The sequence below is a fragment of the Pteronotus mesoamericanus genome, unplaced genomic scaffold, assembly GCF_021234165.1.
Source record: "Pteronotus mesoamericanus isolate MK-2021 breed Mesoamerican mustached bat unplaced genomic scaffold, CSHL_Meso_final contig_182, whole genome shotgun sequence".
Taxonomy (NCBI): Eukaryota; Metazoa; Chordata; class Mammalia; order Chiroptera; family Mormoopidae; genus Pteronotus; species Pteronotus mesoamericanus.
In genome coordinates, this window is record NW_026555078.1 from 16,914,513 (window position 1) to 16,939,976 (window position 25,464).

The following is a 25,464-nucleotide window of genomic DNA, read 5'->3' on the forward strand; positions in this document are numbered from 1 at the left end:
CAGGTGTATGTGAGACTTCCCTTTACACTTAATGTTCTGCAGTTCCACTATGATGTACCTAGAAGTGCATTTATTTTGGTACAAGGAATGAATTTTTTAGCTGAGGACTCATGTCTTCGATTCCAGAAAATTCTCATTTTTTTAAAGCACTGCTTGTTCACCTGTCCCTCACGTCTCTCTACTAATACTCCTATCAGTCACATGCCATGTCCCAGACACTCCTATTTGATACAGAATCCAACATGTCTGACCATTTAGAAATATTAATTTCATCTGTAAGGAATTCATGTTCTAGTTGTTGATTTTGTTGGCAACCTTTCTCAGTATGACATTTATTCGTGTGTTTTGGAATTTTGGTTTGCAGGCTCATTCTGAATAGGAATCATTTTCCCCTTGTCTTTCTACTTGCTTGCCCCTCCCTATCTGAAGATTTTATAGTTGCCTCCACCCAGTCCCTTGAACCCCAGTCCAGACCAGACATACAGTGGTATTTTGGTGTCCTTGCCTCAGTGATATTTAGAAATCCAGATGAGCTCTGAGACATGAACAGCTGCAAAGGCATGTGACTATCTGCCTGACCCAGTAGGCGTGTAGTCTCATGTAGAGAGGCCCACGCCAGTTTTACCAGCCTCCCACTAGGAGAGCCCACTGCATACTTTTTAGCTCAGGGGTTTTTTTGACCTTGGTACTGTCAGCATTTTATACTGGATAATTCTTTGTTGAGGGGATCCATCCTGTGCTTTGCAGGATGTTCAGCACTATCTCTAGATTCTACTCATTAGATGCCAATAGCAACTCCCCACCCTCAGCTGCCCTGTTACAAAAACCAAAAATGACTCTAGACATTGCCAACATCATCTCCGGTTGACAAACCACTTCTTAATTTTCAGTTACAGAGCCTGGTTTTAGTCTCTCCCATTGGGCAGGGCCTTTTCAGCCCCCCATGTGCCACAGGAGCTGGTGCTGCCGGCTTCCAAAGTAGAGTTCGAAAAGCTTAGCCTCCAGCCTCCTTGACCAGTTCTCATTTATTTCTGCATATTTTGAGGCCAAAGGAGATGTTTCCTTGTTTGGAAGCTCAGCTATGTCCTTTTGGTTTTCTTCTTTAAACTTTTTATCTCTCACTGCTTTGTGTTTAAAGCAGAGGGAGAATATTAAGTGTGAACTTATGGAGCCAACCTGACTGGAAGTCAGTAGGTCCAAATCTAATCTTTTGTTTTGTTTGAAACTAAGCCTTTGCCTTCAATAGTCATCAGAGTTATTAGTGTTCAGGAAATCAGAATGTGTTTGAATTTCCATAGCCTCACTAGCTAGAGCCAAGTCACACTTATGAATATCATCTTACTAACAACAAAAACGTGATTTCTTTTAATAGGAAACAACAGCAGCAGCAGCAGAAATTACAACTGCACCAACCAGTACACATGGACACTGAATAAGTCCGTCAGGGAAATACATTATCTCATTTAATCCTAAGAACAACCCCAAGGTATAGATAATCTTTTATAGATAATGAAACAGGAGCTTAGAGATATCCCTAAAGAATAGTCAATTAAGTGAAGGAACAAGGATTCAATTCTAATTGGAAATCTTGGGTTGTTAGCAGTTGTTTTCTGCTGCCTCTCACAACACTCTACATAGTACAAATGATCGATGAAAACTGTGAGTTAGAGATCCTTGATGCAAAAAACTAGGTCACTACCACCAGCACCATTTCCTGAGAACCTATCATGAATATAAGCTATATCAGGAGCTGGGGCCTGAACTTACCTCCTTTCTCAAAAACAAACTTCCTAAAAGCAGGGCTCATGTCTGTTTTGTCCACTGTTGTTATCACCAATATCTAGAGCAATGCAGAGCATGGTGGACATTTAATGTATATGTGATAAAATGGTGAAGACAAGGTATAGGTTCCCAAGGAATTTATGGGAAGCACAACACATATAAAAAGAAAAAATAAGATGGTAGATGGTAGAGGCGGCTGAAGAACTAAGGATAGGGCAGTTGAAGCTGCATCAAGGTGAGAAATTACAACCTGATCTTGAACAAGAGGCAGGACTTAGGCCCCAGAGGCCACAAGCATTCTGTACTGAGGGGATGGCATGAGTGTGTAAGGAACATCAGTGGAGGGGACTGTGCAAGCAGTCGTCCAGCACAGGGAAGGCCGTGGCCAGGACAGAGAACACACCGCAGAAGGCTTTAATGTCCGCGTAGCGACTCAACTTGCTCTTGCAGGCACTCAAAAGCCTCTACAGACATCAGAAGGTTCAAAAGACTATTTGAGAGATGATGTTTTAAAATTGCTTCCTAGGCTTACCTGTGGACCCTATTTCTTTGACAGTCAATGTGAACAGTTTACCAACCTTTGCCTTGTTCTACTGGGTTTTCTTGTTATTCAAGAACCAATTTTGATAGTTTTTTTCCCCAAACTTAGTAGCATACAACCATGCACAATGTTCTCATAATTTTTCAATCTCCTCTACGTCCACTTTTATAACTTTTCTCTTGTATTTTAGTTCTCTTATTTTTCTGGCAGAGTTATGTTTATTTTCTCCATTCCTGGCCCCACACTAAATAGTGTTTTGAACTTAACTAACTTTATTGCTTGCTTTTCACTTTCCATTACTTTTCTCTTTGATTTCATTAGACCTGTTTTTCTTAGCTTTTTTTTTTTTTTTAATTGCCCCTTTTCTAACTTCAAGAGATGAAAGCTTAGTTCAGGTATGACAAATAGATTGCATGCATATTCACCAGCTCAGCACCTTCCCTGCCTGTGGTGGACATTAGTAATCCATCAAAGCACTCTTTCCTGCAGAGCACAGAAAAGTTCTCATCATTCTTTTCAACATGACATTCTGGGAAATCAGCAGAAGTCAATGTATCAGTTGAAGCCAACCTGCCATTTGTATCTGGTTGATTTCTTTTCAATAATTTTGTATTTGAACAATAAAAATAATTAAGATCAAGTGGTTTCCTTTTAGGACATCTTAAACTACATTTCAAATATAAATTTTGATATGTACAATTCTTTTTCCCATTTCAAGAAATATCTCAGCTTTACTGAGGTAAAATTGATGAATGAAATTGTTGAAGATATTTAAAGTGTATGTCACAGTGATTTGACAGACATACGCGTTGTGAAAGGGTTCTTCCTCTCAAGTTATTTAACACATCCATCACCTCACATATTCATTTATTTTAATGAGAACATTCACATTCTACTCTCTGAGGATATTTCAATGATACAATAGATACTTTACATTAGATCCTCAGACCTTATTCATCTTCTTACTGAAAGTTTGTACCCCTGCAGCAACCTCTCCCTATTTCCCCCACCTCCCAGACCCTGGCAACCACTTTTTTTACTGTTTCTATGAGTTTAACTTTTTTTTCTTCAATTCCGCATATAAGTGGGATCATGTGGTATTTGTCTGTCTCTGCCTGGCTTATTTCAGTTACTGCCCTCAAGGTCCATTCATGTTGTTGCAAATGGCAGGATTTCCTTCTTTCTCATGGTTTAATAATATTCTAGTGTGCATGGTGTATGTCTGTGTGTGAGTACCGCATCATCTTTATCCATTCATCCACTGATGGACACGTAAGTTTTTCCCATAACTTGGCTATTGTGAATAATGCTGTAATGAACAAGGGAGTGCAGATATCTCTTCAATATCCTGTTTTCATTTTCTTTGGATATATATACCCAGAAGTGAAATACTGGATCATATTTAATTTCCTGAGGAATCTCCATACTATTTTCCATAGTAGCTGCACCAATTTACATTCCTATCAACATTGCATAAGTGTTCCCCTTCTCCACATTCCCACCAACACTTACCTTTTATTTTTCCTTTTTTAAATTTTTTAATTTTTTAATTAAAAAATCTTTTTTAATTTTTTTATCTCTCTTTTAAAACAGACATTAACACCTAACAGGTGTGAGGAGATATCTCATTATGATTTTGATTTGCCCTTCTCTAATAATTAGTGGTATTAAACACCTTGCTATGTATCTGTTGGTCATTTTTATGTCATCTTTGCAAAAATGTCTGCTCAGTTCTTTTGCCTATTTTTTAAACAGACTGTTATTGTTATTTTCTGCTACTAAGTTGTATGAGTTCTTCATATATTTTGGATATTAAACCCCTTATCAAATAAATGATTTGCAAATATTTTCTCCTATTCAGTAGGTTGTCTTTTCATTGTGTTGATGGTTTCCTTTGCTATGAAGAAACTTTTAAGTTTGATGTAGTCCTACTTGTTTACTTTTGCTTTTTGCTGCCTCTTTGCTTTTGGTGTCAAATTAAAAAAATCATTGCTAAGATCAATGTCAAGGAGCTTATCCTCTCTCTTTTCTTCTAAGAGTTTTATGGTAACAGGTTGTACATTCAAGTCTTCAATTGATTTTGAGTTGATTTTTCTGTACGGTATCAGATAGTAATTTTCCTAACACCATTTATTGAAGAGATTGTCCTTTTCCCACTGTAGAGTCTTGGCTTCTTTGTCATAAATTGACCATTATGTGCGGGTTTATTTCAGAGCTCTCTGTTCTGTTCCACAGATCTATTAGTCTCTTTTATGCCAATACCATGCTATTTTGATTACTATAGCTTTGTAATATAGCTTGACATCAGGAACTGTGATGCCTCCAGCTTTGTTCTTCTTTCTCAAGGTTGCTTCGGCTATTTGAGGTCTTTTGTGCTTCCATACAAATTTTACCTTTTTAAAAAAATTTATGTGAAAAATGCCTTTGGAATTTTGAGAGGGATTGTATCGGATCTGTAGATTGCTTTGGATAGTATGGACATTTTAACAATGTTAACTCTTACAATCCATGAGCATGGAATATCTTTCCATTTATTTCTGTCTTCTCCAATTTCTTTCACCAATGTCGTATAGTTTTCAGTGTATAGATCTTTCACCTCCTAGATTAACTTTATTCCAAGGTATTTGATTCTTTTTGATGCAATTATATATGCATTGTTTTCTTAATTTCTCTTTCTGATAGTTCATTGTTAGTGTATAGAAATGCAACTGATTCTTTGTATATTGGGTTTGTATCCTGAAACTTTACTAAATTTATTAGTTCTAACATTTCTTTATTGGTGGAGTCTTTAGGGTTTCCATATATAATATCATATCATTTACAAATAGAGACAGTTTTACTTCTTCCTTTCTAATTTGGATGCCTTTTATTTTCTTGCCTAACTGCTCTGGCTAGGAATTCCAGTACTACATTTAATTAAAAAAGTGGCAAGAATGGGCATCCCTGTCATGTTTTTATATGTACAATTCTTTTTTATATAGTTTGTAATATAATTTTGATCCAAGTTACTTTGTTTCTTTTTCTTGTAAAGCAGTCAGAGAATGAGGACTGTATAATTTCTACTTCTTGAGGACTCAATTGAAATGTTCTAGCTTTGAAAAATGTTCCAAGGGGGATCTGCAGGGTACAAAGTTGTGTATTTATTCATTTAACCCCATTAACTATATTGCTCAAAACCCTTTATGTCCTTATGTTTTGGCCTATTTTGCCCATAATAATGACTAATGTATTCCTTTTTTGGAATTCCTTATTTTAAGTTGATTCTATCTTTTTCTCTTATCACTTTTATCTTTGTATAATTTTCCCTCAAAATTTTGGCAGAATTTTTAAAATCTGTCCTTTATGTCACCAATTTAATGCTCCACAGTACGCAATCTCTGTTTACTGTGTTCAACCCAATTTTTCACTTAGGTATTTCATATTCCATGCAATCCTCCCTGACCTCAGTCTGCTTGCTCTCTCTATATGATAGCTTTTTCTAGCTCTATACACTGATGCACTCACTCTTAAATTTTGATACACATTAATAATTTTTTTAGGGCTCTCACATTTTTTATTATTGTTTATTCTATTACAGTTATCCCAATTTTCTCCCCTCTGCCCTCCTCCATTCAGCCCGCCCCTGTTCCCATAGTCAATCCCCATACCATTGTCCATGCCCATGAGTTATTCATACACGTTCTCTGACAAATCCCTTCCCCTTCTTTCCATCATTACCCCCTTCCCCTCTCCCCTCTGGCAGCTGTCAGTCTGTTCCAAGTTTCCATGTCTCTGGTTCTATTTTGTTCATTAGTGTATGTTGTTCATTCGATTCCTTTTATAAGTGAGATCATATGGTGTTTGTCTTGCACCAACTGGCTTATTTCACTTAGCATAATAGTCTCCAATTCCAATTATGCTGTTGCAAAAGGCAGGAATTCCTTTTTTCTTTCTGCTGCATAGTATTTCATTATGTAAACATACCACAGTTTTTTGATCCACTCATCTACTGATGGGCACTTAGGCTGTTTCCAGCACTTGGTTATTGTAAATAGTGCTGCTATGAACATTGGAGTGCATAAGTTCTTTTGAATTCATATTTTGGGATTCCTAGGGCATAATCCCAGCAGTGGAATTGCTAGGTCAGGATGCAGTTGCATTTTTAGTTTTTTGAGGAAATTCCATACTGTTTTCCACAGTGGCTGCGCCAGTCTGCATTCCCACCAATAACGCACTAGGGCTCCCTTTTCTCCACATCCTTACCAGCACTTGTTGTTTATACTTTAGCGATGGCCATTCTGAAAGGTTTGGGGGTGATATCTCATTGTGGTTTTAATTTGCATCTCTCTGATGGCTAGTGACGTTGAGCATTTCATATGTCTATGGGACACCTGTATGTCCTCCTTGGTGAAGCGTCTATTCAGGTCCTTTGCCCATTTTTTAATTGGATTGTTTATCTTCTTGGTGTTGAGTCATATGAGTTCTTTATATATTTTGGATATTAAACCCTTGTCCGATGTATCATTGGCAAATATGTTCTCCCTTACAGTCCATTCCATTTTCATTTTCATGATAGTTTCTTTAGTTGTGCAGAAGCTTTTCAATGTGATGTAGTCCCATTTGTTTATTTTTTTCCTTTATTTCCCTTGCCCTACGAGATGTATTGCCAAAACTATGGCTACATGGGATATCTGAAATTTTACTGCGTATGTTTTCCTATGCTAGGATTTTCATAGTATCACAACTTATATTTAAGTCTTTTATCCATTTTGAGTTTATTCTAGTTTATGGTATAAGTTGGTGGTCTAGTTACATTTTCTTGCATGTACCAGTCCAGTTCTCCCAACACCATTTACTGAAGAGACTATTTTAACTCCATTGTATACTTGTGCCCCCTTTGTCAAATATTAATTGACCTTAGAGATATGGGTTTATTTCTGGGCTTCTTATTCTGTTCCATTGATCTATATGTCTTTTCTTATGCCAGAAAAGTACCAGACTGTTTTGATTACAGTGGCCCTGTAATACAGTTTTAGATCAGCTATTGTGATCCCTCCAACTTCATTCTTCGTTCTCAAGATTGCTGAGGCTATTCAGGGTCTTTTTCGGTTCAATATAAAATTTTGAAGTATTTGTTCTAGATCTGTGAAATATGCCACTGGTATATTAATAGGAATTAAATCTATAGATTGCTTTGGGTACTATGAACATTTTAATGATGTTAATTTTTCCAATCCATGAACATGGTATATGCTTCCATTTATTTATATCTTCCTCAATTTCTTTCTTCAGTTTTCTACAGTTTTCTGAATACCTCCTTTTACCTCCTTGGTTAAATTTATTCCTAGGTACTTTATTTTTGTTACTATAATAAATGGGATTTTTTTCTTAGTTTCTCTTTCTGATAGGTCATTGCTGGTGTATAAAAATGCCATTGATTTCTGAATATTGACTTTGTGTCCTGCTATTTTGCCAAATTCACTTACTAGGTCAAGTAGTTTGTTGGTGGAAACTATAGGGTTTTCTATGCCACAGTGATCAGACAAGAAAAAGAAATAAAAGGCATCGAAATTTGAAAGGAGTAAATAAAACTGTCATTATTTGCAGATAACATGATAGTATACATTAGTAATTTCTAAAATTTTTCTTTTTTGCTTAAACTTATTTCAGAGGTTGGCAGTGCCTCCGAATCTTCTCCATGGGGCTCTCCTGTAAGCCATGTCATCTCTTCCCAGGACCCAAAATTTTTTAAATATTTGCTTACTTTCAGAAAGGAAAGTCTAAGTTTACCATTAAGGGTTTATGATCATGGAAGAACTGATACAGATTCTGTCAAAGGTTAGGACAGGTTTCTATCTCTTTTCAAAAGGGATTTTCATAATCGGATAAGAAAGAAGGGATGTGAGAGACAGGAAATACCTGGCAGTTAGTTATATTACCATTTTAACAACTGTTTAAACATGCTGTGGGCAGAAATGAAAAGTAGGATTTTAATTTATATTACACATATAGGAACCACCAAAGAAAGACCCTTTTAATTCTTTGACTCTCGCGTACTTCTTCTCCCTTCTGCACCATACACACCCCAGTGTAACTTTTGACTGAGTGTGGTTATAGTACTCAGTTCTCTGAATGATGTCATTGCCCATGCTCAAAAAAAGCCTTAAGATCTCCTAATGTCACCACTGACAGGTCCAAACACAGATGGTTGGCAGAGGAAAGAGTCTAAGTGGCAGACTCCCTGACTGGCCCTCACCTCTTGTTACCTTCAGGCCTGAACCCTTAGAGTAAGAGGGTATTATCTGGTGTATTCCAGGTCCCCCACTGACTTCCTAGACTGCAATCTCATTGGAAGGCAGTGTATAAAAAACCTCAATATGGTTCTTCAATCTAAGAACCTTTTGCATCTAACAGAAATTCCCCCAACAGCTCAGCATAACAGTGACACTAATTCTTTCTCCTGTGGAGTATTTTATTGGTCATTTAAGTGGGAAAACTGGTGTGGAAGGGGAAGGGTGTTAGTTCCTAAGTGCTTACATTGCACTTTCTCAAAAGCAGTATTTTATTTTTTTTTAATGCTAAGCAATAGTTTTGTTTTATACTTTAATTTGGTTCAATTTTCTACTCATTTTATATGATGTTGATTACACTTAATATTTTTTCTCAAATATGCAATGAACTTTTCTTTTTCTCTCCCTCTTTTCTTTTTTAATTTTTTGTTTTATTTTTTATTTTTTATTGTATTGAAGAAAATTTTACACTTTGAGACACTGTGGACAGACCTGGAGAACATTATGCTAAGTGAAATAAGCCAGTCAGAGAAAGATAAATAACATATGATTTCACTCATATGTGGAATGTAATGAACAAACTGAACTAACAAGCAAAACAGAGACAGACTCATAGATAGAGAGCAGGATGACAGCTAAGGAGGGGGGCAGGTAGGGGGTGGAGGGATTGAACAAACAGGAAAAGGACTCATGGACATGGACAGGGACAAGGTGACTGCAGGGGAAAAGGGGGTAAAAAGGACTAAGTAGTAATGGAAAGGCAGTATTTTAGGAGGACTGATCTGCCATTTGCTGTACAGAGTGACTTTGTACCAGTATAGACTCGTGGGCCTGAGAAATCAGTGGGCTACTGGAAAGCGTCTGGGGTTAACGCAGTAGGTGATGCAGGTTCCAGTTCTGGCTCTGCCACAGGCCGCTGTGTACCTTGCTACACTCCCAGCCCCACGCTATGCCTCTATTCTTCTATATTCCAGGACTAAAAGTCTGTAATTATTGTGATAGTGTGATTTATAAGAAATATACATCTGGTCTTCCTCCTATTTCTGGCTCATAGCTCCCCAAAGCCTTGGAAGTTCCTAAGTGTTGAAAGTGATAGAAGCATCTTGCTATGTTAATGAGGTAGCTTTTAGAAACACTTAAAAATGAGGTGTTAACAGGAGGACCAATCATATGATTAGAGGGTTGGCACTTTCAGGTGAATCAATCACCAACTGGCCAATGATTAATCAGTCATGCTTATGTAATTAAAGTCTCCATAAAACCCAAGAGGATGAGGCTTGGAGAGCCTTGGGTTGGTGAACATGTTCAAGTGCGGGGAGAGTGGTGCACTCAGACAGCAAGGCAGCTCTGCACCCCTTGCACTATGCGTCTCTCCCATCTGACTGTTTCTGAGTTACATCCTTTTATAATAAACCGGTCATCTAGTAAGTAACATGTTTCTCTGAGTTCTGTGAGACATTCTAGCAGATTAATCGAACCCAAGGAGTGGGTTTTGGGAACCTTTGATATATAGCCAGTAGGTCGGAATTACAGGTAACAACCTGGACTTGCACGGGCATTCTGAGTTGGAAGGGGTCATGGGAACTTCCAGTCTACAGCTCCTGATCTATAGCCAGTTGGTCAGAAGTACAGGTTAAAAGTCTGGGTTTGTGGCAACATCTGAAGTGTGTGTGTGTGTGTGTGTGTGTGCGCGTGCAGACGGACACACACGCATGCACACACACACGCAGTTCTATAGGGCTGATCTTAAACTGTGGGATCTGACACTCTCTCTGCATAGACAGAGTCAGAACTGAGTAGTATTTCTGGACACCCTGCTGGTATCTGAGAATTGCTTGTTGATGGGAGGCGAAACCCTCCCCCTTCCTCTGCTCACGTTGGAATTGGCTCTAGGAGCTCTTTTAATTATATTTTTTGGAAATGCGTAATTTAGAGAATCCTATATTTAAGGATGGAAATGCCATAGATTTGATCATATTTCCTGAAACTACAAAAAAAAAAGTAAGAGGCTAAAAGGCTGACAGAAGATAGTTAACCTACAATACGACATCTTCTATGCCCATATCAAGAACCTACTGCCAGACAATTGTAACTCCCGATCACTTTGCCTCATTTTAATGAATCATATTAAACAGATAATGCTTTTTTTTCTTATCTGATCCTTATTTTTATATTTTTATGACATTTGTTTCTGAGCATCTTTCATCATTTTTCTGACATCGCCAAACGTTTGGGTCAGACTAACTGGTGTTTGGTTTTACCACAAGGCTGGGCTCCTGATTGCTTTCCTCCTGCCTAATCTCTAGCAGCTTTTAACCAACACCACTGTCCTGGGTGCTGACACAGAGCGGCAGTTACCTTTGATTTCCACTAAGGCCACCCTGAGGGAGAATATCCTAAAGCCTGGGTAAGGAAAGTTAATCCCAACTGTTTAGAGAAAAGCACTTTTGTTAAGTCTGGTGTCTCTTACACAGTTGTCTTTCTTCAGAGGAGTCCCAAGGTACAACAGCTTTGACCCTGCCCTTCCAAAGTCATCTCTATTCTATGAGTTCTGACCAGGTCCCTGGCAAACTTTAATCTCCTCAGATTTCTTTCGCCATGTTTCCTGGAGAGCGTAACTCTGGCTCTGAAAGAAGGTCATTGACAAGGAAGAGACAGTTCACATGCGTGTGGTTGTTCAGACGTTGTCACAGGTCTTAGTTCAGCTGCCTGCCTGGAAGATACGCCACAAATAGTTCCGAAAGGAGGATCTGAAGTGGGTACTAAATTATGAAGCGTGGTGAACATTAGGAAGAAAATCATGAAGGGCTACTGGCACTATAGAAAAGGTTAAAAAAATCAAAATCATTCTCTTACAGAATTCATAAATGAGATTTGGTTAAAGGAACTATAGGAAATGAATTTGAGAATTCCAACAAAGAACTGTTGGGCCAAAAAGGGATGAAGAAAATGGCTGTAAAGCATCAGGATTAAAAAACAAATGTGCTCATAAAAAAAGCTTTCAACGGAATAGATAGAAAACAAGCTATTTTGGGTAATTATTCAGTGGGGACAGTGGTTTTGTTTTACAGATGGGAAACTGAAACCTTTAGAGGGAAAGTGACCTGAATATTATCATAAAGAAACAGGACTCCACTGTTCTGATTCTCAACTCCCTTTGCACCAAAATCCAAACGACATTCCATCTTTTATGTTCTATTGTTCTCTAAAATCAGCCCTCTAGGATGTGGAAACTTTGATGCTCTTGGAAATTGCTTCTATATTTGTCTAATGCCAACTTCTGTGCTAGGAGAATTCTGAAGTTCAACCCCAAAACACAGGGCTTGGCATGGTCAAAAGCTCATTACAACTTCTCATTAGTTGTGTCTCTCGGGGCAACTATGGCATTCCTGTGTGTGACTCAGTATCACCAGTCACAACCGAGGGTTCTTGATTACTCTCAACTGAGCCAGGGTAAAGGCTACAATAAGTCCAAGCAAATGAAGTAACACAGCTTGTATAAAAAAAGTAGAAAACTTATATGAAAATTTCCTGAAACGCCACCTTAGTATTAACCGTAATGCCTAAGACTTATTTTACCTATATTATGTACCAAGCACTGTTTTTGTGCTTGGAATTCATTATTTATTTCTCTCAATAAGCCTATGAGGCAGGTACTATTATTAGCCCTATTTTTTTTTTAGCCCTATTCTAAAATAGGAAACTAAACTATGTAGATGTTAAGTAACTTGCTACACCGACTAGAAGCATGAATTACTTTAGAATAATAAGGATATATCAATTGATACTGAGGATCCTGACTGCAGAAGCCTCGAAAGGGTTCTCTACATTAAAAATAACTTCATTAATCCAAATAAAATATGGAGTTTAGTTCACAGTAATGTATCAATGACAGTTTCTTACTATCGTACATTCTTCAAGTGTACCTTGACAATATAAGATGTTAACAGTGGGGCCCTGGCTGGTGTGGCTCAGTGGATTGGGCTCCGGCCTGAAAACCAAAGGGTCACAGGTTCAATTCCCAGTCAGGGCACACGCCTGGGTGGCAGGCCAGGCTCCCTGTAGGGGGCACGTGAGAGACAACCACGCATTGATGTTTCTTTCCCTCTCTTTCTCCCTCCCTTCCCCTATCTCTAAAAACAAATAATATCTTTTTAAAAAAAAAGACGTTAACGATGGGGAACACTGGGTATACTAATCTTTATGTGTACTCTCTTTACAACTTTTCTGTAAATCTAAAATTATTCTAAAATGAAAAGTTTATTTAAAAAAATTTTACCTGGATACTTTTACAGAGAAAAACTTTACAGAGAAAACTTTTCATTGAGTTAGTACAGATAAAAACAATGCCTTTCTGTTTCCTGAAAGTCCAAAGAACATGGAAGCCAGTGGGGCCCTCACAACCCTGTGCACTTCACATGGCAGGGAGAGAATGTTAAGGTCTCCATTAGTGCTAACTTATTTAGCTTCAGAGGCTTGTGCTCAAGTTTTAAAGGCAAATTGGAAACTATTTCCTGGAACAACGCCTCGCAGCATGCCTTTTGATTCTTGGATTATATTTCTTAAATTCTGAAGCAATCTGCTTTTTTCCCCCCTTCTGTGCATTTTTGGTGCTGAGCTGTTTCCGGTTTTCCCACACTCCTGCCTGTCAGAGGGACGAAACCACAAAAATGCAGCAACGCAAAGTTTGTCCATAAAGCTGCAACTCCACCTCAGCAGGCTGAAGCGGCCCCCTGCCAGCAGGGAGTTCAGGACAGTGAGCGGCGTCTTCAGTGTGTAGCCCAGCTGCCTGCTGACCGAGCCTGCCCGTCCACCAGCGGCCCAGCCAGCCACACAGCCCTCACAGGCCACCTCAGGATACTGGCCATAGTCAGAGTGTCCACAAACAGGAGGTGCACTGACAACTTCAGCATCCATAGCCGACTCACTGATTTTCCTACCTAACTGTGGGCTCCTCCCACCTGTGAAGGAGAGAGTGGCTTAGAATGCTGGTGCTAGCTCTTGTTCCATTATTTCACATGTGTCAACTTCGGCAACATTCATCAACTGTCCTCTGAAGCTGATAGTCTTTCTATCCCCACTTGACACACGAAAAAACTGAGGCTCAGAGATTAAGTAACGTGTAACTCACAGAAGGTCTCAAGTCAGTCAAGTGTGGTGTGGGCATGTGATTACAGGTGGTCTGGCTCCAGCGGCTGCACCCTTAAGGATCTGACCCCACTCTCTCTAAGGTAAGGGGCCATATGGCTTCCTTCCTCTTGTGCTATTGGCTTTCAACCACAAACTGCAGCCTTCCTACTGCCCTTCCCTACTGCTCCAGAGAGCTCTGTAAAGCCACTACAATGCCAATTGTTCCCAGAACAGTGCTTGGCACTTAGTAGGTACTGAATAAATATTTGTTGGATAAATGAATAATGGCAACAATATAATTAAAACAGCCACAAGGGATTGCTTTCAATCCAAATTCAAAATTTGATTCACTGTGCAAGAAGGGAAAAACAGTAACCATTTTTACTATATCCTAGGATCCCTTCTTACAACTTGAATCTGGTTTTGTAAAGGACAAATGCTGTAATGAGAACAAGAGAAATACACAAATCTCCTCTGGGTGTTTGTACATCAGGAAATGCTTGCCTCTTCTAGACATCTTCATCTCAAATGGAGAAGGGCTGTTAGAACTAACCCCCTGTACCAGTCTACCCCTGCTTCACTAGCTAAAAACTGGCAGGAGGTAGAGTGAAAAATGTGACCTACAAAAATTTGATTCAGAAGTAGAAACATGTTTTTTGTTTTTGTTTTGTCTTTGACGTAAAACGGGTAGACTACAAAAGGAATGGAAGGGAACCAGCATTTTGTCACCACAAAGCTGGTTTTCTGGGTTATTGATTTTAAGCTGTTAATTACGAAACAAGACTTAGAGGGAGCCTTTGATCGCCCCCACCCATCTTTCCTGCCCAAGAGATTTGGACAGAGAAAACCTATTTGGGAAGGGAGCCTTGGCTTAGTCACCGTAAGAATCTTCACCCTACCAGGAAGACTCTAAGCCCGTTAGCTGGGTAGCCCCTCACCCCTGGGCCCCACTGTTTCTGAGCTGCCTGGCAGGAATTTTCCTGCCATGTATGTTTTTCTCTCCCTCCACTATCTGTAAATCACCTACTCTCACTTTGCAAATCGAGGATCACCTCCTCTTTCTCCTTTGTTCTTTGCTGTCTTTGGAATTCCCCATGTGCATATACTTCGATTTTCTCCTGTTAATCTGTCTCTGTGAATTTGATTAGCCCAGCCAGAAGACTCAGAAAGTAGGGCAAAAAGTACTACTATTTTTTAAAGACCCCACAGTATCAAAAACGTTGCCGTACAGAGCCTGCTCATTAAGGCCAGTGAAGTTGATCTTCCTAATGCTATCCCCCTCCTGGGTCATCGTACTCAAGCGCCTAAAAGTGTACAAGTAAACAAGGGAAGGGAGTAGGATACCGAATTTTATATGAAATTCTGTAGATCTGACCCTGAAGAACGAGCAAGAGGAGAATACCTCCAGGAGGAAGTTTTCATTCCGTTTCTCCAAACCCAGGGCTCGGCACCATTACCTGGCACACTGTCTGACTGTAACCCCTGCCAGAGGCTGGAAGAGTTGGTTAGCAATGACCCTGAACCCCACTGGTGGTGGCAGCTCTCATCTCAATCCCTGGGAACCTTTAAGAGCTGTGCCTGCCTCTCCCACAGGGTAAGCGCGAGCCCAAATGTAGGAACCTAGGAACGTTTCCGTAGCTCCCCAGGCACTTCTAAGTCGTAGCTGGAGATGAGAACCAGAGTTCGCCTTTATCCTCCATCAGGAGCTCTTGTTTTCAATAATTCAGTACAAACTGTCTTGAAAATTCCATAAGTAAAGAGCACTATTAGCACAGAATTGATATAACTCAGGAGATTACTGAAAACTTACTTGGAAGCCCTCTGGGATGTTGCCTTTCTGAGGACTTGTTTTTGATTGGATGGGGGTTTGGGGACCAGGGAGGAGGAAGAACTTGGAGGTGGCACCACTTTTTGTAGCAGAGTGGCTGGCTTCTGGCTGCTAGCTGTGGCACTTGAAATTCTGCACGCTGCACCATTATTCACTGTCCATAAATTGGAGTTAGGTAGTGTCTGGCCACCAAAGATCGCCTATAAGAAAAAGTTAAAAAAAAAAAAAAAAAAAAAGGTCAGCAGTGATGGCTTTGACAATCCATTTGCTACACACAAACGACTGGTTTGTAATTCTTTAGTGGGTCAAAAGGAAAAGGAAAACTGTTAGAGCAATATTTTAGGGGGGAAAAAAAGCCTTTCTAATAATGTCAGTGCAGGTCTAGATCCAGAGAAGGGAAATCTACTGAAGCGCAGTTGGGGTGGCCTTGTTGAAGGTGCTCTCGGCAAGGCACCAGGGCACCCACGCACTGTGCATGGGTCCCTAACTGTGAATTAGAAAAGCATTCGGTCTCTCAGGCTTCCTTTCCTTTGTTGTTAAATTCAACAAATACATAACAAACATCTCCCACTGGGTGTCAAGTACTAGAGGTACAGCACAGAACAAACGTGACCTGAAGGCTGACTCCATCTGAGCCCACTGACAGAGCTCTGCGCTCCTCCAGGTCCGTCTTCTGAGGACGAGGAAGAAGTCAGTCTGGCTGAGGCACTGTGAGCACAGAGAGTGCAGAGAGGAGGCCAGAACAGAAACCAAGAGCCGGACTTTGCATGGCTTTGAGGGCTATTTGTAGAATTCTGGCATAGTAACTAACACCTCTTTGACCTAAAGATGATCACAAGGTATATGTCTGAAAACACTTTCAAAGGCAAATTGCTACATAGATAGAGATCAACACAAGGGTCTTTTAGTTCACACAGGAACCCTACAAATAAATAAAAACCTAAAAATAACCATAACACTACAAACACCAACATACATCTGTAGTTAAAATGTAAATATGTATTTCCTTAAGTAGGTCTTTTAAAAACTCTTACAACTTATTTGCCTCATTAGAAATAGGGGTTTTTTTTTTCCTATCACAAATTTTGTTACTGGTCCTTCAATATTGTTAACATTGCTTTCTTTATTAAGAAATTTATTGATTATGCTGTTACAGTTGGCCCAATTTTTCCCCTCTTTGCCCTCATCCACCCAGTACTCCCTATTCCCTCCCACAATTCCCCCTGCCCCCGGCTTAGTTCATATCCACTGGTAGAGCATTTAAGTTGTCTGACTACTACATTTCCTATACTGTTCTTAACATCCCCCTGTCTATTCTGATCCTACCAATTTGTACCTCCTAATTCCTGCACCTCTTCTCCCATTCTCCCCCTTCTCCCTACCAACTGATAAACCTCCAAATGACCTCCATATCTATGATTCTGTTTCTGTTCTAGTTGTTTGCTTAGTTTGTTTTTTAGATTCAATGGTTGATTGTTGTGAATTTACTGCCACCTTAATGTTCATCTTCTGATTGACTTCTTTTTCTTAAATAAGTCCCATTAACATTCCATATAATGGCTTGGTGGTGATGAACTCCTGTAGCTTTACGTTGTCTGGGAAGCTCTTTATCTGCCCTTCAATTCTAAATTATATTTTTACTGGATAGAGTAATCTAGGTTGTAGGTTCTTGCTTTTCATCACTTCGAATACTTCTTGCCAGTCCCTTCCAGCCTGCAAATTCCTTTTGAGACATCAGCTAAGTCTTACCGTAACTCCTCTACAGGTAACTCTCTTCTTTTCTCTTGCAGCTTTTAAGAGACTCTCTTTATCTTTAACCTTTGGCGCTTTAATTGCCACAGGTTAAAGATAAAGATACGATGTATTTTGGTGTGGTCCTTTTTGGGTCCTTCTTGTTTGGGTCCTTCTTGCTTCCTAGACTTGTATATCTCTTTCCTTCACCAAATTAGGGAAGTTTTCTTTCATTATTTTTTCAAATGAGTTTTTAATTTCTTGCTTTTCTCTTCTACTTTCAGCATCCCTATGATTTGAATGTTGGCACATTTGACGTGATCCTAGAGACTCCTTAGCCTATTCTCATTTTTTTAAATTGTTTTTTCTTCTCGATGTTCTGACTGAATATTTTTTCTTCCTTATGTTCCAAATCATTGATTTGATTCTCAGCTTCATCCATTCCACTGTTGATTCCCTATTAATTTTTCTTAATTTCACTTACGGTAACCTTCATTTCTGCCTGGGCCCTTTTTATGTGGTTGAAGTACCCAGAGAGTTCCTTGGGCATCCTCATAACCAACATTTTGAACTCTGCATCTGATAGATTGCTTATCTCCATTTTGTTTAGTTCTTTTTCTGGAGTTTTATGTTCTTTCAACTGGGCCACGTTTCTTTGTCTCCTCATTTTGGCAGCCTCCCTGTGTTTGTTTCTATGTATTAGGCAGAGCTGCTTCGACTCCCTGTCTTAGTTGTGTGGGCTATTGTAGAAAAGCACCTCAGTAAGTCGGATGGGGCAAAGCCTCAAGCAATTGCCAGGGCAGGGCAACCTGTGTGAACCAGGTTGATGGAGTCTCCGACATGGGTGCTGCCACTCTGTGGCTGTGTGGGGGAGGGCCCAGAAAGGGGACAATGCTGCTGTTTGGCCTCTAGAGTTTTGTCTGGAAGGAAGCTGTCCCCTGGCACTCGCCCTGATGCCAGACACTTTCGTTTCTCCCCTGTATGCCACAGTGGCCTTCCAGCTGCTGCTCTGTTGCTGAAGCCCAGAGGGAGAGTCTGCATTAAGTCCTAAGTCTGTTGCGGTCCCTTTAAGAGGGGACTCCTGAGAATCCTGCAGTTTCTTCCACTGCCCCAACCCCCTCTGGTTTTTACAGCCAGAAATTATGGGGACTTATCTTCCTGACCCTGGAACCCAGGGCTGAGTGGTCTGTTGTGGGGCTGGGATCCTTTGTTCCAGAGATATCCCTCCAGATTTTTATCCACCACGCACGGGTGTGTGACCGCCCGTTTCCGTGTCTCCATGCCTCTGCACCTCTCCGCATCGCCGCCCCTCTGACCTGTCTGGATGAATGTGGCTTCTTTAATTCCTTGGTTGTCAGACTTCCATACAACTTGATTTTCTGATAATTCTGGGTGATATTTGTTTTGTAGTCTAGTTGTATTTTTGCTGTAGTTGTGCGAGGAGGCAAGCCATGTTTATCTACACCTCCATCTTGACTGGAAGTCTTAACGCTGTTTTTAATATGCATGCATTATAAAAGCTTTAAATGTGAAATAATGTTAAGAGAAAAATAATATAATAGACAAAATACATAGGAATTTTTATTAAAGGATTTCTGGCAACTGATTCTATCTGTAGACACTACATATAAGTAGACATAAGGAAAATGTCATTTCTTCATGTCAAGGCCAAAAGGACTAAGATGTTCTTAGGAAACACTGCCTTCTAGATAGTCTTCACTAGCATTATTTGTGTTCTTTATGAATTTTACTTTTTAAATAAAAAGATGAACCAAATAGCTTTAGTAAAATGTCAACCAACTCTTCCATACTCCTGCCTGGGAATGTCCCATTTCAGGGAAATGTGTTCCAAAGTCCTGGGCCAGGCCGGTATGAGGGTGATTAAGGGGTCTTGTGTGGTGTAAATTGTGTTTCAGAGGCCTGACAAAGGACAGAATGATTTCAGAGGTAGAGGATTGCAGCATTTTCAGAAGAACCAATCTGAGACGTCGCATATCTCTGCAAACCACCCAAGGGGGAACTGAAGCCCTGTTCACTCCCTGCGTCTCTGACCCACAGAAGGGGAACAAAGAAAGTCCTGAGTCCACGGGTAGAGCCTGGAGGGCAGCTTGGGCGGGGGCGGGGGCAGGTCTTCGGTTGGTCCAAGGGGGCCCAGGAGCCCTGCTGCTGCTGCTCCGGCAAGCGCTCCAAGGACAAACGACCAGAGGGTGCCACAAAAGGCCGGGCTTGTGGCGCTGGCTCTAAACCAAACCATTCCCCTCAACTACTATTTCCATGTCTGAGTGCCTGGAAATCAGAGCGAGAGGCTCAATTGAAAGGGAGGAAGGAGGCAGGCATGGGCCACCCTTGGCTTCCATTTTCATCGCTACATCCCAGTAAGGGAGCTTAGATGTGAAGAGTGCTGGGGAGATGCTTCATCCAGGGAGGGGAGGAGACCAGAAGTCAGGGTGGGGCCTGAAGGGTTCCACTTTGGCCATTCGTAAACAATGTCACTGGGTGAGTAGCAAAGAAGGAGAAACCATTGTTAGTAAAGAGCTCCTGGAAATAAAAATATTCTTTATTGAGTTAGATTTTTTCATGTTGTGAAGGAAATGCCATTAGTGAGAACATCTACGCAATACACGTTGCCATGGTGACAACCATATTTCCAAATTCATTGAGTTTTTCTTTTTTTCAAAGTCTTGCTGGAACATCAAAACATAAAAACTAAATGAAAAGAACAAGATGAGAACAATGAGTATGTTAAACTTCTTTGTGTAAAAAAAGGAACAAACACAAATGTACACATATAACAACATGCACACAAACATACAATGTTAATGTCTTCACAGAATAATTCTGAAAGATATAAAAACATAATAACTTCTATGGAGAAGAAGTGGTTAGCTAGAGGTCAGTGTGGGAGGAAAATTGACTTTTTACTATATATCATTTATGCCTTTTATAATTTTGTACCATCTATATGTTGTTTAAAAAAAATAAATTATAAAAAAGTCAAGAGGAAGTCAAGTTCTAATAATATTTGAGCAGGTAACAAATCAACTCTGAGTACAAGTCAAAGTATCCAAATAAAGCCCCAAATTTCAACCAGCTGGGCCGAGAACTGGCCATTACACAGGGTTGAAGAAGGAATCGACTGTTCAACATTTATGGCTACAAAACCAGATTAGGTCATCTGTGACAGGCAGAGCCTCGGGGAAGGGGAACAGCACTTGGCTCTGCAGGCAAATGCCGCCTAGGCTCCAATGGCGTCTCTGTCACTTACACACTGGGGGACCTTTTTAAGTTCCTTAACCTCCTCTCCAAGCTTTACCTTCCTCATAAGCAATTATAATTACTCTGTTGAACTGTTGGGGATTAAACAGAGATCACATAAGCAAAATGTAGCCCAGGCACTCAATAAAGATTTCTTGAAATAAAGTACCCGGTACACACAGCAGGCACTCAACAAATGTTCCATTGCTTCTCAAAGCTCCACCTCAGTTTACTGAGGAACCGAAGGGCGGGATGACATGCAAGTCTGCCTCTGTCTGTAATGATTTGTGAATAGTAGTTGGTTATGTCTTTTTCAACATATTTTTCTAGTCTTACGATGATGCTCACTAGCTGTGAAAGCAAACTCTGAAAATGAAAACATATGTTTAGGTTCCCGAGATCATATTTGCTCAATTCTCTCTGGCATAAATAATCTTTTCCTCTTCTGAACGCTTATAAAAATTTATTGGTATGTGTCTTACCACATTTAGCACACCCTACCTTGTATTATAGCCATTTATGCATGTATTTTTTTCTCCATCTGGACAATACACATTGGAAAAGGCTGGATTTATACCTGATTAATTTTTGTTTCACCCACAGTGGCTAGACTGACTGGTGCATAGAAAGCGCTTAAGAAACATTTATTCCTAAATTTTAAAAAAAGCAACCCTCATAGTATAACAACTGTTCATTTTTAACAATAAATCCCTATACAAGAGGATAGGCAAATTTGCGAGTACACAGAAATGTAACCTTGTGATAGGACCATTCTCTGGACCTTGAATAGCGCTTAGTGTGCTATTTGTATTCCAGTTGCACTCAGCCACAAAATGTGAGCAAGTCCTTCTAAAGATCCTAAACAAAACTAAATTCACCTTCCTAGGTGTAAACTTTGTGGTAGGACCTTAGGCATTGACATCCTGTAATAGTAAGATCAGTCTTTCCCTCAAATGACAACATATAATAAGTTAGGCAACCTTAATGCTTGGGGGGTTACCTCCTGCCTGGGTGTCACACTTCCCTCTTTCTTTTTAATACTACTACCCTGATTTTGTCTGGGGATTGTGCGTCCAGCTAAAAAATTCTATTTTCCTAGGAATAACAGTTCTGAAGTATAAAGTTTCCAGGCGCAGTTTTGGGGAAAGCTCTTTAAGGGGGGGTAGACTGGGTTGGTACACAAATTGTGCCCTTTACAGTAGTTCTTCTTACCCAGAATATGACATCTAGCCAGAGGCGGACAGGCACCGCGGGGAAAGTGACTCGCTAAGTGCTACGGGGGATAGAGACAGAAGGATCATGCTCCTGATAGCACAACAGGATTCGAGTGAGCCTGTCTCTAGATTTCTGATTACACAGAGAAAAACTGCATCTCTAACTTGTTTAAGTCATTGGGGGAGGGTGGAGGAGAGGGTTTTGTTACCCTGCAACCAAATGGAATCCTCAGGAGCTGAGAAACAATTCTCAGTCTACTAGAGAGTCACACTTCCTTAATTAAGCCTCTTGAAATAAAGTACCCGGTACTTTACAACGTACAACAACATATGTATTTAGCTGGGTAAAGCCCAACTAAAGTATGGACTTTAGTCCATACAACATAAATGGACTGCACCTCGAGAAAGCAGATACTCCTTCTAAAGAAAAAGCTTCTAGGTTCCGACTTATTTGGTGAGCATGCTTTAATATACTGAGTGAATAATTAAACGATTACAACTCTATACCATACCAAATTCCAAAAAGTCAGTAATGTAGACAAGCCCCCAGGGGTTTTACCAAAGTCAAGGCTAAGTGGGATGAGATTAAGTCAATCAAATCTGAGAAGAAACCTAGAAAAATACTCCTTAACAGCAAGCGTATAAATGGATGTGTTTAGACTAGTGGCCGCAGCCAGCCTCCCCAGGCCCCCACAGCCTGTGTCGGCCCGGACCCTAAAACTCCACCAGCAAGAGAAAGCATGTGAACTGTTTTGCCCCGATGGTCATTCATAAATGCACAGAAAAATTATATACAGTTCCCTCTGCATAATTTCAAAGCGGTGAGAGGTGTGGCTGCACAATATTAGCGCTCTGTCCTCGTGGCCTCACAAGCCGGGGAAGGGGCTGCGCTGTCATCGGTCAGTGTCCTGGGAATGCGAGGGCTGTGCGAGCACTGGCCTCCACTCAAGACCTGGGCAACATACACCAGACTGCTGCCGCTTTATTGGGTGTGGGAAACAGCCACACTCCAGCGAGGGGGCTCCGAGAAAACCGCAGTTTGAGGGCTGGCTTGGCCCCAGGCAAGAGACTGGAAAGGCCCTCCTTGTCCCACAACAGAAGGGCACTCGTGGGTGGGACGGAGGAATTTCTGATAGACAGAACCCAGACTGCAACTTGGAAGGTTATGGGGAAGCCAGATCTGGGCTCTCTTACTCGAAAGATAATACTGTTGAGAGATTAAATTCTGGGAGGGTTTTTTTTTTGTTGTTTTTTTTTTATTCCTTCCAGAAAAACGCTCCTTTTAGTCTTTACATAGGCTTCTTGGTGATGGAGCAGGGCTGCATAGTTCTTTGTAGTAAAATGGCTCTCTAAATTCACTTTTTGAAAATTAAGGGGGATAAGGTAGGTAAATGTTAATCTCTACTTGAATGGGTTAATTTCTCTTTGCACCCCTTTCACTCTGAGTTCAGAAGAGCAAACATTTCTAGGCATTATTCTCCCCACATGAGATTTTATCCAAACTTGGATAAAGTTCCCATTACACAGGATACAAAGCCATTTCTAGCATGCTTCTCTGGCAGCTCAAGTCCTGGGACAGTATATCTTCCGGAGCATGTAAGACACTAATCACTCACCTTACTAAAACCAGGCCCAGAGCTGTTCAAAGAACACATTATGTCTTATGCAACCATATGATGCTGTGAAAGGCTCAGGGTCGAGGTGAGGGTGAGGGTAGCTGTTTCTATTTTGGCAAAAGCAAGCTTCCAAAAGGCCTTTGTCTCACATTGTGTGGAGTTCTTGGCTGTCTTCCACGCACAATGTTTGTCAGCCGGGACAAGACTGGAGGCTAAGCAAGAGGAACAGAGTACAGCTTCTGGTACTGCTACAAGGCACTCGGCAGGGCTACATCCCTGATGGGGATGGGGCAGAAACCCTGAAAATGCTACTGTTCATACAGAGAAAGAACAATGACACAAACACCGGAGACAGGACTTTGAGTTGCCAAAGACATTGGAAGTTCTCTGGCATTATCAGTCCATTTCTAAAATCAATTAAGAAACCCCTTCTCTTTTAACAACTAGGAAAGAAGGCTCTTTATTAGTTCAAATGATCTGCTCTACAGGATGCGAATACAGGTGCTCACCTGGACAGAACAATTTAGGAGAATCTACAACTAACCAGTCAAAAGAAACCACTGTGCTCCAGAGAGCCCCTCAATCAACTGTAACTGCTAATGTCTGAGCAACAATTCAGACAATAAAAAACAGACATTCAAATATACTCATGGACTGCTGGTCAAGATGACGGCGTAGGCAGACGTGGCTCACCTTTTTGCACAACCACATCAAAATTACAACTACAGTATAGAAAAACATCACTCAGAAACAGCAGAAATTGAGTTGAATGGAAGTCTGACAACTACAGAATTAAAGAAACCACATCCATCCAGACTTATAGGAGGGCTGCAGAGGCAGAACGGGCTGGTCCCTCACCCACGTGTGGTGGATAAAAATTCCAGAGGGACATCTTGGGAACGAGGAGTCCCGGCCCCACACCAGGCCTCCTAGCCCAGGATACCAGTGCCAGGAAGATAAGTCCCCACAAAGTTTGGCTGCAAAAACCAGCAGGGATTGAGTCAGTGGAAGAAACTTCTGGAGCCTCAAGCAGTCCCTCTTAAAGAACTCACACATGGACTCACCCGCCCAGATTCACTCCCTCTGAGCTCCAGAACCAGGGGAGCAGCTTAAAGGCACCAGTGGTATCCAGGGAGAAACTGAAGTGTCTGGCTTCAAGGCAAGCAGAGGCCATTGTCCCTTTCCCGAACCTTCCCTCCACAGAGCTGTCAAGCTGGTACCAAATCTCTGAGACTCCATCAACCTGGCTAACACTGTTTGACCCACCTTGGAGATCCCAAAGACTCTGCCCCACCCAACTTACAGGCCCACCCAAGTTGCTTTTCGATAGGAATGGCTGATCTTGGCTCATGCTTTACAACTTCCTAAATCCTCTCACACAAGCAACAGCTGGCCTCAGTGAGTTCCAGGTCCAGCACTAGCAGCAGCCAGCCTAGATTCACATCTTGGCTTTGCCTGGGAATCTCTAAGCCCAGCACAAGTAGCAGCCATCTCACATTGCTTTATTGCTCAGGCAGGGTGGCCCCAGGCAAAATAGGTGGGGGCTGACCTTGGCCTGCACCACTTGGCAAACTCCAGGGCCAGTGCACCCAGTGGACAGCTACAGACCACATCAGAGCACCACCACCTTGCCCCTGCACAGCTGATCCCTCACAGTGGGTGGAGATTGGTGGTCAGTGGTCACAGCCAATCCTGGCAACTGACTGGCCTGGGTAAATGCCTCCCATTGACCTGCCAACAGCAACCAAGGCTCAACTACAAGAGGAGGGTGTATTCAGACCACACGAAGGGTGGACCTCAAGGACCCAGCTTGGATGATGAGGGGGCTGTGCCACTGGACCCTACAGGACACCTACTACATTAAGCCACACTACCAAGACACAGAGTCAAAGAAGCTCTACCTAATTCATAGAAACAAACACAGGGAGGCTGCCAAAACAAGGAGACAAAAAAACATGGCCCAAATGAAAGAACAGACCAAAACTCCAGAAAAAGAACTAAACAAAATGGAAATAAGCAATCTATCAGATGCAGAGTTGAAGATACTGGTTATAAGGATGCTCAAAAAACCTAATGAGGACCTCAGCAGCATAAAAAA

General features: G+C 41.0%; 1 protein-coding gene across 2 annotated transcripts in view; it reads right to left on the minus strand.

The window, feature by feature from the left end:
• TTLL5 (tubulin tyrosine ligase like 5) overlaps positions 1-25,464 on the minus strand; it is a 246,195-nt gene that overhangs the window by 46,864 nt on the left and 173,867 nt on the right. For both annotated transcript variants that reach the window (XM_054567237.1, XM_054567238.1), the window contains exon 31: positions 15,533-15,750. In XM_054567237.1, the coding sequence (XP_054423212.1) occupies positions 15,533-15,750 (218 nt within the window). The remainder of the gene's footprint in view (positions 1-15,532; positions 15,751-25,464) is intronic.